General features: G+C 49.3%; 1 protein-coding gene across 1 annotated transcript in view; it reads right to left on the reverse strand.

Annotated features, from left to right (window-relative positions):
• The window catches only part of CRB1 (crumbs cell polarity complex component 1), a 156,503-nt gene that overhangs the window by 49,140 nt on the left and 87,415 nt on the right, over nt 1-19,948 (reverse strand). The window contains exons 7-10 of the mRNA XM_075003295.1: nt 17,677-18,227; nt 17,137-17,302; nt 8,960-9,866; nt 144-272 (exon numbers count right to left, since the gene is read on the reverse strand). Coding sequence (XP_074859396.1) covers nt 144-272; nt 8,960-9,866; nt 17,137-17,302; nt 17,677-18,227 — 1,753 coding nt within the window. The remainder of the gene's footprint in view (nt 1-143; nt 273-8,959; nt 9,867-17,136; nt 17,303-17,676; nt 18,228-19,948) is intronic.

Genomic DNA, 19,948 nt, shown 5'->3' on the forward strand with positions numbered 1-19,948 from the left:
GTGGAAAGTCTGCAACAGGTGAGGCATCATTTCCTTCACTCATTCTGACTGTCCACACTGGGGCCATTGTGGAATTCATATTCGAGACAGATGATGCAATATTCCTACAATAAGGGAGGGAAAGTGTACAGAAAGTGTCTCACCGTTCTCCACTGAAGCCTGGCAGGCACACACATCTCAGCTCACCTTTGAGCTCAGTGCAGTTGCCATAGTTGTAACAAGTGAGATTTCTCTTCTCATTCCCACACACTGTGAAAGGTAGCTTGGTGCGCCTAGGTAAATAACAGGCAACAACAGCAATTAATATTTCTTTATTTCAGGTAAAACCTAATTTTCCCTGTTTCATTTATTTAACACTGTATTAAAATGTGAGTCTCTTTCAGTTGTATGTGTTTAGGATTTCTGTTTTTCAGAATAATTGTTTTAATAAAGGTCAGATTCTAATAGCATTGGGCTCACAATCAGCTGTACTTTACTACACAAATGTACCTATCCACTTCAGTGGTTCCTGAGGGAAGATACAATGTGAAAAAGGGTGGCACTGTCTGGTTGTAAATTAGCACTCAGATGTGAAGCTGCAGAAGGATGCAATTCATACAGAGACATCTAAGTGCTGCTCAGTTTTCTCGCAGGGAGAAACACTCCAGAGCTGTATGCAGCTGTACAATTGCTATATGGCATACTTACTATCTTTTCTGCTGTCTGGACAGTAAGTCAAATAAAGAACAGAGCAAACTTGTTACTAAATGGGATGTCTACAAAGGAAGGAAAGCAGTAGTTGAAGTCTGATATCTAGCAGTAAAGAACTTCAAAACATAATTTCACATTAACTCTACTTGCTTTGCTTAGCTCCAATAATACTGATTTAATAATTTGCTATGAGGCAAACAACGGACCAAATATTTTTTCATTTAGGAAAGTGTCTTGGAGCTTTTTGGTGGCAATTTATCTTACCCTAGAGTTTATCTGAAAGAATCTGGATACAAGGCATAAGCCGTGTCTACACGTGCACGCTACTTCGAAGTAGCGGCACTAACTTTGAAATAGCGCCCATCACGGCTACACGCGTCGGGCGCTATTTCGAAGTTAACTTCGACGTTAGGCGGCGAGACGTCGAAGTCGCTAACCCCATGAGGAGATAGGAATAGCGCCCTACTTCGACGTTCAACGTCGAAGTAGGGACCGTGTAGTCGTTGCGCGTCCCGCAACATCGAAATTGCGGGGTCCTCCATGGCGGCCATCAGCTGAGGAGTTGAGAGACGCTCTCTCCAGCCCCTCAGCTCAATGGTGGCTGCATGGAGCGGCCCCTTAAAGGTCCCCTCCCCCTCCCTTCCTGTGCAGGAAGCTGAGGGAATGTGCAGGCGGCAGCCCAGACACGCGGCCAGCCTGCACGTTCCTCAGCCAGCACAGACACCCACCCAGCTGCGATGACTGCCCGGCAGCCCCCCCAGCCCCCCCAGGGGACCCCCCCCCCCAAGGGGAGCCAGGGCAGCCAGCCCAGCCAGGCGGGCAGCCAGGCTGGCAAGCGGCAGCGGGGCCCCTCCTGGATGGAGGCTGAGCTGCGGGACCTGCTGGGGCTCTTGAGCGAGGAGGAGGTGCTCCAGGTAATGGGGAGCAAGAGGTGGAACGCGGATGCATTCGCTCGGCTGGCCGACGGCCTGGCTGCCCAGGGGTCACCCTGCCCGCACTCCTGATCACGTCAGGAGTAAGGTGAAGGAGCTGCGGCAGGGTTACTCCCGGGCCCGGGATTCGGCCAGCCGATCTGGGGCCGCCCCCGTCACTTGCCCCTTTTACAGGGAGCTCAGGGACATCCTGGGCCCCCGGCACACCTCCTCCCCTCCAGCCACCCTTGATACTTCGGCTGATGAGCCCCAGCAGGCCCTGCAGCCGGAGTCCGCCCCGGAGGTAAGCCCCGCACCCTGGGGGCCCCCCCCGGAGCCCACCCCCGGGACATCGCGGCAGGAGGAGGAGGAGGAGGAGGAGGGGGGCTCCTCCTCCGCAGAATCCGGGCTGCAGATCCTCCTCCTGCCATCCCGGAGCAGCAGCCGGGCCTCCGCCCCCCGGGGATCTCCAGACCGTGGGAGCGGACCGACAGGTATGTACCCCCCTCCGGTGTACACCCCTGGGCTTGAGGGGCGGGGGGTAATAGATATGTGTCCAGGGCCCCCCACATGCTCACATGGCCATGGCCCCAAGGACAGCAGGGCCATGTCCCTCACAGCAGTGCATCAGCCCCTGCCCCCACCACCCCACATGACAGTGCCATGCCCCATCCCCGGGGCAGGGGGGAGCGGAACCTCGAGGGGCCCCCGGGAGGAGGGGGTGGGACACCCCGCAGCAGCGGCAGCAACAGCAGCAGCAGCAGCAGCAGCATGTGATGGAGTGGTGGGAGTGCAAAAGGGAGACTCAGGCTAGATATGAGCAACAAGAGCCGAATAGCTCCCAGGGGCAAAGGATGATCCTGGGGCTACAGCTGGCAGGTGACACCTCTGCCCTGAACAAAGAGGAGGGAGGAGCCGAGCTGGCTTGGAATTGGGGAGGGAGTGCGGGGGCCACAGGTAGAGGCTAGGGGAAGGGAGAGCTGGAAGGCAGCCAGCCTGAGGAGGGGGAAAGCTACATCCCAGAGGGGCACCCCTTGGGGTCTTCTCCCCAGGACGGGTTGGAAGGACTGTCTCTTCCGACAGCTGGTGCTGTCACTCCTGGGAGAAACTGGGCATCTGTGGCCTAAGAAACCTCTCCTGCTGTCAGACCCTGCGGAGTGAAGTGAGAGTTGCTCCCACCAGGGGACGGGGTGCAGGGCAGGGGGACCCCTGAACCCCATCCATCACAGCAGCATCTCCCGGGGACGGGGATGGGGAACCTGTAGCACAGGGCTGGGGGGACAAAGGCCATGGCTTGGGTCCCACACTAACACCTGTCTCCATTCTTCTTCCCCCCCTCCTCTCCTGTGTCCCGCACCTGCACCATCAGAAGGACCGGAAGAGAGCGCCGGCGAGGCATCGGTGTTCCTGGAGAGCCCTCCAGGGCCATCGGTCCAGGCAAGCCCCTCGGCCGAGGACCGACCGGCCCCACAGTGGGCTAGACGGCGGACCCTGCGCCACCAACAGCCGACGGCGACGGACCCCCAGCTGCTGGTCATCCACCGTCGGCAGCTGGAGGTCGTGGAGCAGCACCTGCAGCTGCAGGAGCGGGCGCTGGCCTGGCGCCAAGAGGCATGGGGGGCCTACATGGAGACTTTCAACCGCCTGGTGGACTACCTGGCCCCCAATGCCGCGCCGGCCGCTGCAGCACCCGACGTGCCTGCTCCACCCGCCGCACCACCAGCTGCTCCGCCCGTCGCCGTCCTGTCCGCTGTCGCCCCGCCACCCACCGCCGAGGGCCGGAGCGCCGAGGGACCCCTGGAGCCAGCTGAGACTCACCGGGCATATCTTCCGGTCCGGCCCGCCCCCAGCCAGCCCCAGACAGGGCTGCGGCCGCGGCGGGGCTTCCGGCTGCCCATGCCCAGTGCCAGACTTTAGGGGCGAGGGGCCCGGGACGTGGCCCCCCCCCCTTGTATATAGTTTGAACTTATTATTTTGTGCCCCCCATTTGCCCCATCCCCCCCATGTAAATAGTTCTCCCCTTTATCCTCCCTGGTTTTCTTTTTATTAATGAGCACACTTTTTTCTTACTATTGTTTTATTTGTACATATTACTTTGGTTCCACACGTTGTATATAGTTTGTTCTTGTTTTATATATTTATAGTTAAAAAAAAAGTTCTCAAAGAAAAAGCAGTTTAAGTTCAGCCACAAGTGCGTGCTGTCATTTGTCCAGGAAAAGTGTCGGGGGGGTGCGGTTGGGTGCTCCATGGTGTGGGCGTTGGGGCAGGAGTGTGGTGGAGGAAGGGGCGGGCAGTGGGGGGCCTGGCAGAGTTCACCCCGCAGCCTCATCATTGAAGTGGGCCAGCAGGGCCTCCCAGACCAGAGTCCCTTCGGGGTCCACCTGCCGACTGGGGGCAGCGGGTGGCTGCACGTCGGCCCTGCCGGCCTCCACAGCCCAGCCCTGGAAAAAGGCCTCCCCCTTGCTCTCCACCAAATTGTGCAGGGCACAGCAGGCACCCACAATCACGGGAATGTTGTTGGGGCCCGCATCCAGGTGGGTCAGGAGACATCTCCAGCGTCCTTTCAGGCGGCCAAATGAGCGCTCCACCACCTGGCGCGCGTGGTTCAGGCGCTCGTTGAGGCGCTCCTGGCTAGCGGAGAGATGGCCCGTGTACGGGTGCATGAGCCAGGGCCGGAGGGGGTATGCCGCATCTGCGATGATGCAGAGGGGCATGGTGGTGTCCCGCAGAGGGATCTCCCGCTGGGGGATGTAGGTCCCCGCCTCCAGCCGGCGGCACAGGCCCGAGTTCCGGAAAACCCGGGTGTCGTGGGTGCTGCCAGGCCAGCCCACATAAATGTCCTGGAAACGTCCCCGGCTGTCCACCAAGGCCTGGAGGACCACAGAATGGTAGCCCTTGCGATTCAGGTATCGTCCTCCACTGTGATGCGGGGTGCGGATGGGGATGTGAGTCCCATCCAGAGCCCCGAAGCATTTGGGGAAGCCCAGGTTGGCAAAGGCCGCGATGGTGGCATCTGGGTCCCCCAGCCTCATGAGCCTGTGCAGGAGCATGGCGTTGATGGCACGTACAACCTGCAGGGAAAGCACATGGGACAGCACCAATGAGGGGTGAGCAGGGTGTGCGTGGCCCTGCCCTGCCCTCCTCTGCCCTGCCCTGGCCTCCCCCGCCCTCCCCTCCCCTCCCCTCCCCTCCTCTGCCCTGCCCTGGCCTCCCCTCCCCTGCCCTCCTCTGCCCGGGCCCCCCTCCCCTGCCCTGCCCTCCCCCCGTGGGTTCTCTTACCTCCATGAGGACAGCCCCGACGGTGGCCTTGCCGACACCAAACTGCTGCCCCATGGATCGGTAGCTGTCGGGAGTGGCCAGCTTCCAGACAGCGATGCTGACCTGTTTCTCCACTGGGAGGGCATGCTGCATGGCGGTGTCCTGGTGCCTGAGTGCGGGGGTGAGCCACTGGCACATCTCCATAAATGTCTGCCGGCTCATTCTGAAGTTCCTGAGCCAGCGGTCGTCGTCGCACTCCCCAAGCACCAGCCGCTCCCACCAGTCGGTGCTGGTGGGGTAGCTCCACAGCCGCCGGCATGTGAGGCGGGGGTGGGGACGGGGTGCTGCAGGGTTGGGGGTTGAGCCCTGCTGCCCTGTGGGCAGCTCCTCCTCCGGTGTAGCAAGGTGGTGCTCAGCTGCCTCCCTCATGGCATGGAGCAGGGCAAGCCCTGCTCCTGCCGGGAGGGCTGGGTGGACCTCTGGCTGCTGCTGCTGCTGCTGCTGCTGCTGCTGCTGCTGCTGCTGGGGGTCCATGACTGCGTCGCCCAGGGTCTGTGTGCCTATGGCTCCTCAGACCGCGTGCTGCGCAGGCTGAGTGTGTCTGGGAGGGGCCCTTTAAGGGAGTGGCTAGCTGTTGCCCCGGAAGCGCTAGTCCGCCCTGTGACCTTGTCTGCAGCTGTGCCTGGCATCCCTATTTCGATGTGTGCTACTTTGGCGTGTAGACGTTCCCTCGCTGCGCCTATTTCGATGTTGGGCTGCGCAACGTCAAAGTTGAACATCGACGTTGCCAGCCCTGGAGGACGTGTAGACGTTATTCATCAAAATAGCCTATTTCGATGTCGCTACATCGAAATAAGCTATTTCGATGTAGGCTTCATGTGTAGACGTAGCCTATAGTGTGTCAAATGCAAAATCAAAATTTACTAATGGCTCAAAATACATAGCTTCCAAGTCTGTTTGAATTTTAAACCAAATTAGATGGCTAGACCCTCAGCTGATGTAAATCTGTGGCACTCTATAGAAGTCAGTGGACCATAATTCTGTTCCAGTCTCTGTACCAATTAAGAACAAAAGGGCATCCAGTATTTTCTTGGCCTTCAAGTTTATTGGACTAATCCTGAAAGTCCTTACTCAGGCAAAACTCCCATTGCAGATAGTTTCTGTCATCTCAAGGAGCCAGGTATGGGGCTGGAATAAAGCCATCTTTGGTGTCCTCACTACATTTCAATTCTGGGTGGTGGAAGTTCTGGAGGAAACCTATTTCTTATTATTTTGGCCCCATAACTGGCTTCCAAGGCACTAAAAAAGCTTTTTCAAAAAATGAGATGGAAATTTGTGAAGTGTCTATGTGAACTGAGAGCCTAAGTTCCGTTCAGTTTAGGACTCATGTTCCTAAATCCCTTGGATGCTTCTGAAATTTTTATCCAAAGACTAGGGCTATCAAGTGATTAAAAAAAGCATGATTAATCACACAATTAAAATGAATCATGCTGTTAAACAATAACAAAAATACTATCTGCAACACAAACAAACACAGAAAATGCACTCACAGTGTGTAGCAACACAAACATGGAGACACATGCAGAATATAGTAGTACAAACACACACAACACATTGTGTAACAATGCAGATACAGTAGGCCTACATAAGAAATCTCTGTTGACAGAAGTCACTGTTGGAAGGGATTTCCTGGCAACACGACAGATAGTGTCTACACATAAAAGCAGATTGAACGAGCAATCCGTTCTGTTGACTGAGAGCAGCCAGACTGTCTGGCCCTCTCTTGACAGAATGGCTGACCACAAGCTCTGCAAACAGGGTTGCCCTGTGAACTGGAAGTTCTGTCTGTCAGCAAAAGGGCCCCAGAGCATCTACATGGCTTTTTTAATCAACAGAACACTGTTGAGAGAGGCATTATACCTGAATGGGGAGAGGTATAACGCTGCCATGGGATGTGCTGAGTTTTGTCAACAGAGTGACAACAAAGCACATTTTGTACGTCGATGTGCCATGTTTTTTTTCTGACAAAAGCCCAGTTTTACCAGAAAAAGCCTCTTGTGTAGACGCAGCCAAAGTTTATAGCAACATAGACTCTCACGGACACAAACACACAATGGCTACGTCTACACGTGAAGCCTACATCGAAATAGCTTATTTCGATGTAGCAACGAATAACGTCTACACGTCCTCCAGGGCTGGCAACGTCGATGTTCAACTTCGACGTTGCGTGGCACCACATCGAAATAGGCGCTGCGAGGGAACGTCTACACGCCAAAGTAGCACACATCGAAATAAGGGTGCCAGGCACAGCTGCAGACAGGGTCACAGGGCAGACTCAACAGCAAGCCGCTCCCTTAAAGGGCCCCTCCCAGAAACAGTTGCACTAAACAACACAAAATACACAGAGCCGACAACTGGTTGCAGACCCTGTGCCTGCAGCATGGATCCCCAGCTGCCGCAGCAGCAGCCAGAAGCCCTGGGGTAAGGGCTGCTGCCCACGGTGACCATAGAGCCCTGCAGGGGCTCAAGAGAGAGCGTCTCTCAACCCCTCAGCTGATGGTCGCCATGGCGGACCCCGCTATTTCGAAGTTGCGGGACGCGCAACGACTACACGGTCCCTACTTCGACGTTGAACGTCGAAGTAGGGCGCTATTCCTATCCCCTCATGGGGTTAGCGACTTCGACGTCTCGCCGCCTAACGTCGAAGTTAACTTCGAAATAGCACCCGGCGTGTGTAGCCGTGACGGGCGCTATTTCGAAGTTAGTGCCACTACTTCGAAGTAGCGTGCACGTGTAGACACGGCTAATGTGTAGCAACACAGATACACACGCAGAACATGCACCAGACAGACAGGGCAGAAGGAAAACCAGCTGGCAGTCCCACATGGGGGCAGCCAGGCCAGGCTGGAGGCAGTGACCCCCCAGCAGCCATGCATTGCTCACCAGGCCATAGCAACCACTGCCTCTGGCAGCGCCCCCGCCCCCAGAGGACTGGTAGCACCAGGTTCCCAGGGCAGCCCCCATGGGGGACCAGGGCTGGAGTGACAGCTTCCTGGGACAGCCCCTGGCAAGGCACCAGGCTGGAGCACCAGTATTCCCCGGCAGCCCCATGAGGGACACTGGGCTGGAGTGCCGGCATCCCTCAGCGAGCCTACAAGAGACAACAGGCAGGACAACTGGCATCCCACAGTGGCCCCATGTGGGGCCAGAGTGCTGGGGCTGCCCTTGGATTGAATCCCATAAGTGTGGGGATGCCGGTGGGGCTCCAGACTCTACCCAGCTCCTAGCTGTGGGGCTGCCAAGGTTTTCCAGGCCAGGGACAGCTCCATGGCTGGGAGCCAGCTGGGGCACATAGCCTGACAGCAGACCTGCAGCCACAGGACCCCAGCTGGGGGCAGCCCTGCAGCAACGAGACCCTGGCTAAGGTGGGAAACCCAATAGCCCCAGATGCATGTGGCTGTGGAGCCCACAGCAACCCCAGCTGTCAGTTAAGGCATGATAAAGCCTTTAAGTAGCATTGATTCTGTCCTGCAACAATTGCAGGCATTCACATGAGTTAATTGACAGCCCTACCAAAGACAAACGCAAAGTACGAGTTATCTGGATTTACTCAACTAAAACACTATATGCCTATTATATTGAGGTTCAACAGAATTCAAATGCACTTCCCTAACAATAATAATAATAATTTTGTCAAGAAAACCTAAATTCTGGTTTGTGCTTAAATTTAGGCTGACATAATTATGGGGCTCAGAGGTGTGAAAAATTCCCACGCTCCTGAGTGTAGCAGAAATGCCTATATAATCACTGGTGTCGATTTGGCTACGTTAACAGCAGAATGCTTCTGTTGATGGAGAGAGAGGGGGAGTACCTACAGTGACAAGAAAAGCCCTTTCTTCGCTCTAGGCAGTGTCTGCACTGTGGTGTTCTGGCTGTACTGCTCTGGCACCCATCATGTAAGCATGTCCTAGGTATGAATCCGGGGTTGATGTAGGGTTTGAGCTTTCTCATTTTAATTCAAACAGCTTGGAAACCATCTGAGAGATGAGCCCCGATAGCAGGAGTTTCTTTAGCTTTGGAAGCTTTCTCATTTAGAATACCTGCACAATTTTCCTGTGAAGTTGCCAGCACACAGGCAGGAATACGTGTTAACTCCATCTATGCAAGTTGCCCCGTTTGCACACAAGTGACCCTGGCAGTTGTCTATATCCTCTTCACAGTTTACCCCAGTGTAACCAGACTCACATTGGCACTCATAGGATGCAACTCTATCCAAACAGCTTCCATGTATGCAGGGGTTTGAAAAACATTCATCAATGTTGGTTTCACAGTGCATGCCAGTCCATCCTTTGGGACATGTACAATGATAATAACTATATAAGTCTTCACATATCCCATCATGCATACAGGGATCTGAACTGCAGGCGTCTGACTGCAAACAGCCAGTAACAACAGAATTTGCAGATATTTTGAAGAACTGCTCCTCCTGAGGCTTTTTAGTGTGGCCATCATCATTTTCAAAGTATGAGAGATAAATGCCGCTGATTTCTATGGTGCTCATGCATCCCCTTAGGCCATCCAGATTATCAAAAGCTTTGTCAGCCACATAAATGTCTGTTTCTTCTCTTAGGAAGTTGAGGCTTCCTGTGGCAACTGCACTAGTTGCAGTTTCTTTTTTATTGTCTATATCAATTTGCCATCTAGACGACTGGGAGAAGGGTTCTGTCATAGAGAGAATCACTTGGTGCCATTTCCCATCATTCACAGGCTGTGAACTAGCTAGGGTCAGCACATAAAAGCTGTTGCCACTTTGCAGTTGAAACACTAGCTTGGTGTTCTGAATGCTAATGGCAATGAACTCGGGCTCCTTCTCAGCATACAGCAGTATCACATCAGCATCCCTAGTCCGAAAGCCAAATGCGATATTGGTAAGGTCTCTCCGTATCTTCCCATTGGTTCTGTAAAATATCGCACTACTTCTGCCGCTAAACACTGCATTGGCAACACCTGTGCAAAGATAATAATATCTGTTGAGAAAGCAGGCCAATAGTAGACTGATGTGTGTTCAACAATCCCTACTCCACTGTGCCAGGCTGCCTGCCACTTGTAATTTAAATCTTTCCACTTTTCCATGAAGCATGCAAATGCTAATCAGTGACAATAGCACACCCCCTTGCCTCTAATTTTCTTTAAAAGAGGCAGAGTCCAACAGCTATGCCCATTTACATCAGCTGAGGCTGTAGCCCTAAACATTGTGAAGCTCTGGAGCATCTGACATGTGTAAGTTCTCACTGTCACTTGGGCTGCAAGTTATTTCGGGACTGTGACCCTGATGCTGATCTCATATATGGGTGTGCAAATCAGAAGCAACTCCATAGCTGGCAGTAGAGCAGGGCCAGGTGAAATATGGCAGGAAGACACCTAGGTAAGTGTTTCTCAGCCAGAGCGTGTCTCTGGCACCCCAGCCCTCCCACCCAATATTTGTCCCCCACTCCTGCCCAGTACCCACACAACCCAAAGCCTCTTCCCCCCTATTTACCCCATCACATCAAAGCACCTGCATTCCAATTACCCACCCCAAATCACAACCCCCTTCCACCCAAGGTCACAAATCAAACCCCTGTAGCCCCTCTTGCACCCCTCTTCCTCTGGTCGCAACCCCCTCCTTCACCCAAACTTCCTCCCAGACCCCACACCCCCTTTGGCACACAGATCCCTTCCCCGAAGCTCCTGTCTGCACCCAACCTCCATCCTGGACCCCACACCTCCTCCACTGATTTGATGGAAAAAAGCGGCCCTTGACCACTTTTCAAATTTTGGGACTGGCCTCTCTTCCATCAAAAATTATTTCCCATCCTCACCAGCACAATTATATTGAAATCAGAGGCACTAGGATGATTTACACCAGCCATTGAGCTGAAGAAATAATTTCGCAAAGGTTTATCAAATTCAGGGTGACTATTGCTGTCGTGTTTTTGCAAGATGGTAAAGAGGTGTGTTAGCTAATGGTAGGAATTACAAAGAAAGACTCACAATTATTTCATGTAAAAACAACGAGAAGTTCGGGGGAACCTTATAGACTAACAGATATTTTGGAGCATCAGCTTTTGTCGGCAAAGGTCTGCTTCGTCAGATGCAATATAGCAGAGATGGCCTTTGCCCACGAATGCTTATGCTCCAAAATCTCTGTTAGTTTGTAAGGTGCCACAGGACTTCTCACTGTTTTTGCAGATACAGCTACTCCTCTGACACTTGTCACCATGCAAGGCACTGTATTTAGCTGTATGGAGTGGAAATCCATTAACCTCAATTAGTTCATGTGGTGTTGTTACAGTACTTGCCTGCATTTATAATCTTTGTAAACAGCCAATAGCTTCAGAGCTGCAGAAACCCCTCTCACTTCCATTGCTTTATTTTGTGAAATAGTATCTTCATGGTTTTTTAAAATCAATTTATCATGAATATTATTATATGAAGCAATCACTTTTGATCCTGATTCACTATCACAAATCAGGCATACTTCCATGAATGTCAGTGGCTTTACAACCAGGATAGAACGAATGTAAGAAGATTCAGGCTCATGATGTCAAAGTTCCTTCAATTACACCTTGGCATATTTCCACTGACTTCAGTGATGCTGCACGTGTGGAACTTGGAGGGAATATGGTCCTCACTGCATAGGGCTGTGAGTCATGTTTAGTGTACAGGATTATGTCCATTTTCACGGCCTGATATTCTGATCTCTTTACACACATGTGACATTTTTCACTGGCATTGTGTTCATTTTAATAGGCAAAAATAGTCCAATTGTAAATGCATATTAGAAATTTTTCAGGCTATGCCCTATTATATAGGGAAGGGGAGAGAGAAGGGAATGTCTCCCATTTGTGCTTCGGTTCAAATCGGTGTTGGTGTTAGGTTTGTGAGAGCCATGGTGGTCAGATGGAGTGGATTACAAGGATATCTGTGGGAATTCTTTCCCAGTCTCGGCACATTTTGGTAACAGTAACACTCTGAATTATCAATAAGGGTTTATAAAAGAGAAACCTCACAAGAACAGAAACTGTCCTTCATTGTACAGTAAAATACTAGAAAAACAGTTCATTTGAAATAGTGTGGGAGTGGAGATATGGACACTAAACACTGTGAATGATCACATACTGAATATGAAGGCAATGGCTGTGCCACTCTGCATCCTGGCATGCCCACTGTTGTGCTTCATACAATGGGAAAGTGAATGGAAACAGTTTCCTGAGCACAACTTAAGGCACCAAGGAAACATCAGTGCTTGTAATGCATGTATTTTCAAAGTTTATTTGTGGTCTCAGAGCATAGGGCAGAACAAGGAGCAATGGTCTCAAGGTACAGTTAGCGAGGTCTTGGTTGGATGTTAGAAAAAAAAATAAAAAATTATTTCACCAGGAAGGTGGTGAAGCACTGGGATGCATTACCCAGCGAGCTGGTGGATTTTCCATCCTTAGACGATTATAAATCCTGGCTTGACAAAGTCCTGGATGGGATGATTTAGTCAGGATTGGTGCTACTCTGGGCAGGGGGCTGGACTCAAAGACCTCCTGAAGTCACATTCAGCCCTACGATTCTACAGATTCTATGAACCAACTGAGCCTTTTTAAATCAAAAAATTAAGCACTGGTGTGGACATTAGCTACTCGGCAGTGGTGGCTGGTGTGTCATAATTGTCTGTCTCTTACCTTGTGTTCCCCACATCGGCTTGTTGGATCTACCTGTTGTGTCTCATCACAGACTTAAGCCAAAAGTTCAGTGGGGAAGGATCTGAAAATGTGTTATGTGTGTGTTCAGCACCTCTCACAGCTGGACCCCTTTTACTGACTGGAGCATCCAGGGGCTACCCAGTGATGGGGATCTACCCCACACTCACCCAAGACATGTTACTGGAGGCCAGGTGGGTTAATTAAAGCTGAAAGCTGAGAGGACAGCTCTAATTAAGGGATGCTCACCAGTGCAGGTGTAACTGCCCACAGGCAGGCTTGAATCTGGAACCTCTGAAGCTTAGTGCAGGAGCCTCCACAGTTTGAGCTAAGAGCCAGCTGGCTGTTGGCTAAGGCTGTAGAAGAGACTCATTCTGTCTCTCTTTAAGTGGTTGAGGTGCCACTCCATGGGACACCGAACCACACCTGGGTGTGTGGGTTACACAGGAACAGAAGAGGGAGCTGATAGCAGGGAGGGAGCAGGAGGGAGGTGGTCTGCAGTTACTCCCTGGGTGAAGGAAAGTGTGTTTGGGGGCCATCAAGACAAGTACTCATAGCTGCTCACTGGTGGGAGGGAGTACAGGAGCTGGCCAAACCCCAAGAGGGGGTATTGCTGGAATAGGAGCAGCCCAAGCAGAAAACAGCGAAGTTGGGGAGTGAAAAGATCTTGATTGCTGTTGTAGGTGCAGGTGTGGTGGGCCCGGGAGAGGTCAAGCACCTTCTGGCTAGAGGGGAAGTCAGTGCCTATGCCTGGATTCCCCTCACAGCTGCCAGGAAAGTGGCACTGCTGGGTAGTGAACTGGAAGACTGCCCGTGTCACTGTGGGAGTGACAGCGACTGTACCATGGAAGAGTGGCAAGCGGGGTGACCCAGCCAGAGAGCCAAGTCATGAAGAGGATGCTGCATTTCCTGGAGCAAGAGAGGGGCTGCAGACCAGAAAGAGAGAGACCAAACAATAATGTGTGACCATTTAAAGGGCACTGACCTTATAACCAATCCCCAGAATGGCCAGAAGGAGGTGCCACACTTCAGGGCAGAGGAAGGACCCATCACAACCACCAGTACAAATAAAAGCAAATAATAATAACAAAACAGTTCAGTTCTATTGCCTGTGAGTTTAGGGGCATGTTATCATGTGCATCAACCCAGTTTGGATACTAATACATGGAAAACAACAGATGGTTAAAGATATGTATGTGTCTTCCAGGAGCCTATAACCATACATTATGGCAACCCCCTACCATTGCCATATGACAGAGCACTTAGATCCAAAGTTAAAAATTGCTATAAATGTAGATTGCTTCAATTTAGCAAAAGGAAATAGTGTAATTACTTCCGCTCAGTATATTTACAATCCGCTATAATCAGCTAAAATAGTTGGTATCACCTATTTTGATGTTATCCTCAAAGGCTATGTCTAAACAGCAGGCTTCAGTCAGGAGCCCGGAGGTCTTCAGACAAAAGTCTCCCATGTCAGAAGCATTCTGCCAAGATCCCTGTCTGCCTCTTTCCAAAAGGAAGGAGGGATTTCTTGGCAGAGGGGGTTTCCCCCACATTTGGCCCTGTGTGGAAGAGCCAACTGTCAAGAAAGCCTCTGCTTACAGAACTGTCATCAGAAAATATGCAAATGGATTGCACAATTTGCATTTCTTTTTCTGACAGTTATCAGCAATCTAGACATAGCCAACGAGAATATGTAATATTTTGATTTAGATTATAACTATAGCTATTAAAATATAAATGTGTTTTAATACTCACTCTAATTGACCTCTTTTTCCTGTCTCAACAACAACCTGCATCGTATTGATCTATTTTCAGGTTGCTCCATTTTCTCTGTACCAGACACACTATGGTGAGAAACTCTTCTGTTCCTAGCAGTCAGCTATTTGACCTGCTTCCATTGCACTTCACCATATCACAGGGGTATTTTTGGAAAAAGGGATCCCTTATGGAGCACATCATAACACAATCTTAGTGTGCTTGTCAAATTCCAGTCTGTTTCAAGGGAAGGGAAATAAAAAATGGAAACTTCATGTAAATCAAGGGTCTACTGTATTCTGGAATAGTTACTCCAGATTTGCTTATTTGAAAATAAGGCTGCTGTGTAGACATACCCTGACAGAACAAAGTGATCTATTTTATAAACTCACCAAGGAGATGCATTGATTAACTGAAGAGTAAAACCCCTGCAGGAGATATTGGAGTCTTTAGCTATCATCTTTGAAAATCCTACAAGTCTGGCGAGATTCCAGAAAATGGAAATGGACAAATATAGTGCCCAGCTATAAAAGTGGGAAAAAAGAACAACCCAGAAACCTAGAGACCAGTCAGTTTAAATTCTGTGCCAGTAATTAAGGAATTCACCTGCAAACATCTGGAAGAAGAAAAGGTGATAAGTAACAGCAAGCATGGATTTGTGAAGAACAAATCATGCCAGACTAATCTGATAGCTCTCTTTGACAGGATAACAAGTCTTGTTGATAAGAGAGAGCGGTGGATGTGGCATACCTAGACTTCAGTAAGTCATTTTATATGGTCTTGCATGATCCTCTTATCAATAAATTAGGCAAATACACCTTAGATGGGGCTACTATTAATATTGATATTAACCAGTGATTTAGATGTTGGCATAGAGAATACGCTTATTAAGTTTGCGGATGATACAAAGCAAGGAGGAGTTGCAACTGCTTTGGAGTGTAGAGTCAGAATTCAAAATGATCTGGACAAACTGGAGAAATGGTCTGAGGACAAATGCAAAGTACTCCACTTGGGAAGGAACAATCAGGTTCATACATACAAAATGGGAAGCAACTGTCTAGGAAGGAGTACTGTGGAAAGGGATTTAAGGGGTCATAGTGGACCACAAGCTAAATATGAGTCAACAGTGTGATGCAAACATGATTCTGGGATGCACTAATAAGAGTGTTGAGGGCAAGATACGGAAGTCATTCTTTCGCTCTACTCAATGCTTCTTAGGCCTCAATTAGAGCATTGTGTCCAGTTCTGGGCACTGCATTTCAAGAAAGATGTGGAGGAATTGGAGAAGGTCCAAGGTAGAGCAACAGAATGATTAAAGTTCTAGAGAACATGAGCTATGAGGGAAGACTGAAAGAACTGGGTTTGTTTAATTTAGAAAAGAGAAGACTGAGGGGGATATGATATCAGTTTTCAAGTACCTCAAAGTGGGTTACAAGGAGGAGGGAGAAAAAATTGTTCTCTTTGGCCTCTGAGGGTAAGAGAAGAAGCAATGGGCTTAAACTGCAGCAAGGGAGGTTTAGGCTGGACATTAGGAAAATATTCCTAACTGTCAGGGTGGTTAAACACAGGAATAAATTGCCTAGGGAGGTTGTAGAATCTCCATCACTGGAGACATTTAAGTGCAGGTTAGATAGCTATCTATTGGGGATGGTCTAGAGCAGTGGCTCTTAACCTTTACTGCAGCCTGCACCCCTTTGGTTATCAAAATATATTCTTGCACCCCTTATCAAAAATAAAAAAATGGAGATGGGGGGGGCCTATACATGTTTAAATGCATATTAAATATATGTAAGATTACTCACTACAAATAATAGCACAGGAGGCATTTCAAAATATGCAAGTACCCCCCAGAGATGTTGCAGAGTTTTGCTGTAACAAACTGTAACAGATGCACTAACAGTTAGTGGCTAACTGAATTCAAGCCAAGCCAATGATTTACCTTCTAAAACATCTGGCATGTCTTGCACCTCCAGAAGGGGAATCATGCACCCCCAGGTGGTGCGTGCACCCCAAGGTCAGAACCACTGTTCTAGATGATGCTTGGTTCTGCCATGAGGGCAGGGGACTGGACTTGACAACCTCTCGAGGTCCTTTCCAGTCTAGTGTTCTGTGATTCTATGATCTGAATCTTCACTTCATTGCTTTCCAAATGGGTGGATGATTCAAAAAAAGAGGCCCATGATTAATTTGTGATCATAGACAGTGATGTTTACTATGAAATGTGAAGTTTACTATCCCATTGTTCCATTCATTTCACTTTTAGTAGCAATGATCAGGACTCTATTTGTTATTGTTTATTATCATCTTTATTGAGGAACAAAATTTACTCGGGATGCTTGAGGATTGTAAGCATGGAATCATAGAATCCTAGGGCTGGAAGGGACATCAGGAGGTCACCGAGTCCAGCCCCATGCCCAAAGCAGGATTGACCCCAACTAAATCATCCCAACAAGGACTTTGTCAAGCCAGGACTGAAATGCTTGACTTAATTGAAAAGTTCATGAAAGTCAACATTAGCTGAGCAACGAAGGGTCCTGTGGCACCTTATAGACTAACAGAAAAGTTTAGAGCATGAGCTTTCGTGAGTTAACTCACTTCTTCAGATGCAGAAGTGAGTTAACTCACGAAAGCTCATGCTCTAAACTTTTCTGTTAGTCTATAAGGTGCCACAGGACCCTTCGTTGCTCTACAGATCCAGACTAACACGGCTACCCCTCTGATACTTGACAACATTAGCTGAGATTGTTTCAGTTCTTCAAAGGTTGTAGGAATGATAGAAATGTACCTACATTCAAATCCTTGGTGTACCGGCTGGCATTGTGCTTCATGAGGACAAGGGCTGAGCTCACACCACTTAACTTCCTCGCATGCTTTTCCTGCTGTGTTTGGGGGACATGTGCAAGTGAAGTCATCCCAGATAGAATAGCAAACGCCGCTATTGTGACAAGGGTTGGACTAAATGGAAAGAGTAGAGACAATGAAGTGTTAGCAAGCGGCAGTGGACTCCTGCATAAGGAAGTCAGACTTGCTTGGCAGAATACAGTGTTGTGTTTACTTTGGATTGGAAGCTGTAAAGCCCAACAGGTTCAGTGTATAGATAGCAGGTTTAGTAAATGGTTATCCTCAGCTCCTCCTGTTGTCCTCTCCATATATATACTGTTGATGCCCTCAATTTGCAGCACTATTCAGCAAAATCTGCTCTTACTGGCACATTTATATGTTTAGGTAAGAACTTATTACAGTCTTATAGTGCATGGGAATATTAATGGGTCAAAAGAGAAGTCCTGCCTCTAAACATGGACACATGCTGTAAGAAATGGGATCCTTACCTTGCAAAGATTGTCACCAGTACAGCCCTGGGTCACGTTGATCAGTGTTCGATTGACAACAGAATACAGTGATGTGGTAACAGGGAAGAATTCCAGTTGTTGGTTATTCAGTCTTAAATCTTGGATACAGCCTTTAAAATACCCACCATTCATATCAGTTTCTTGCTTGTCTGGGAGTCCTCCAACATACAGAATATCCATACGTTGGATTGTTAGTGTCTGAGTAGAAATGTAGCCTAGCTGTTGAGATGATTGGAACAATTCAGCCTTATTTGGCTCTATTTTTAATGATATGAAGTAAAAGTTTCCATCACTCACAGTTCGCATGCCTAATAATTTGGAAGAATTGGAGGCTAACATGGTTAATTTCCCATCTTCTAGGCAGATCCTCATGTACAGAGATGTACTGTTCTTGAAAGCTAGTAACAAGCCAGAAGACTTCCGTGTTCGGACAAACATTGAGATAGTCAAGTTTTCATTCTGACTGGCATCAACAGAAAAAGCAACATACCCCGAGGAGTCCTCAAGTCCAAATCGGCCTGGCAGGTACTCTTGAAATGAGGAGGAAAGAGAGAGAAAATAAAATAGCTTAAAAGAAAGATTTGATTCTGATCTAAGTGGCTTCGATGGCAACATTCTCGTTGGCTTCAGAGGGAGCAAGATGAGGCATTATTTTGGCAGGGCCACCTCGAGGGGCGGGGTCAGGGCCTGGGACAACACCCCCTTCACCAGTTCCACAGGCAACTGCCCATCATAACCCAGCCCACTCCCCTCCAAGCGGTGCCTCTGGGGTTGGGAGTTGCATGTGGCGAAGGTAGGAGCAGCAGGGGGTCGCTGCCCCCCCACGCTCATCATGTGGGTGGTGAGAGCGGCGGCCTGTTCTCCTCTGCTGCGCTTTACACTGCTGCAGAGAAGCTAGGTCCAGCAGGCTGGGAGTGAAGTGCAGCAGAGCAAAATGGGCTACTGCTCCCACCGCCTACATGGTGAGTGCAGGAGGAGACAACCGCCTGCTTCTCCTACCACCACCACACACAAGCCCCAGCCCCAGGTAATGTCCCAGACCAGCCCAAGTATCTTGCCCCTCCTATCCATAGGATGGCTGGGGTGGCATCTACATGGCCCCCAAAAGTGCAGGGCAAAGGGATGCTGACCCACCTCACCCTATAGACAGGATGGCTCTGTGTTTTGGTGCTATCAAGTACATTATCAGACTCAGTTCTTCCCGTTTTGCAGCCTTTGTACATAATGATTCCTAATGGTTGATCTGTGTCCATTTTTTCTTTTGTGAAGTGGTTGTCCATTCTGTCCTATACACACACACACACACACACACATATATATATAAATATATATATATATATATATAGCAGAAGGGCATTGTTGGTACATAACGTTAGAGGATGTACAGGAATATGAGCTCCTGATCTTGCAACTGATGTGCTCCAGTTCTACTGGCAGAGACCACAATACTTCAAGATCGCTACCAGGCATTCGTAAAATTTAGTTACCCACTGGGAGAAGTAAAAAAACCAGATTGTTAGGGCCAGATGAATACCCAGACACCAGCTACTTTGTGATACGCCTAAGAAGGTTAATAACAGAACACCACTTGTCGTTACCTGTAGCTCCCAACTCAAAACCCTCCAGCACATTATCAACCTACAATCTATACTGGAAAATGATGCTCCAGTCCCAGAGGCTCCAGGTGAGAGGCCTGTGCTGTCCTACAGACAACCACCTAACCCCAGGAAAATTCTCACTTGCAGCCACACAGCACACCACAGAAATAATAATCCTGGAACTTTTCCTTGCAACAAACCTTGTTGCCAACTTCGTCCACATATTGACTCCAGAGACATCACATCAGTTACAAGATCAGGTGCTCATATTCCTATACGTCTATGAATGTTATATGTGCCAGCAATGACCCTCTGCCATGTATACAGGACAAGCTGGACAATCACTTCACTAAAGAATGAATGGACACAAATCAGAGTTTAGGAATCTGAATAGACATTTGAATGAGCAGGCCATAGTATTAAAGTCCTCAGAATCTGTGTCCCACAACAAAGAGACTTTAACACCAGATTACAAAGGGAGACATCTGAACTGGAATTTATTCTCAAGTTTGACACTTTGCACCTTCGTCTTAATAGAGATAGCAATTACTTTATGCATTACAAAGACAGCTTCCCCACCTTTGATACTTGTAGTGATTTCAGGCAAGTCACTTAACTTAGTAGACACTTGGAATAAGTAATTTTCTTCCCCC

The sequence above is a fragment of the Carettochelys insculpta genome, chromosome 9, assembly GCF_033958435.1.
Source record: "Carettochelys insculpta isolate YL-2023 chromosome 9, ASM3395843v1, whole genome shotgun sequence".
NCBI lineage: Eukaryota > Metazoa > Chordata > Testudines > Carettochelyidae > Carettochelys > Carettochelys insculpta.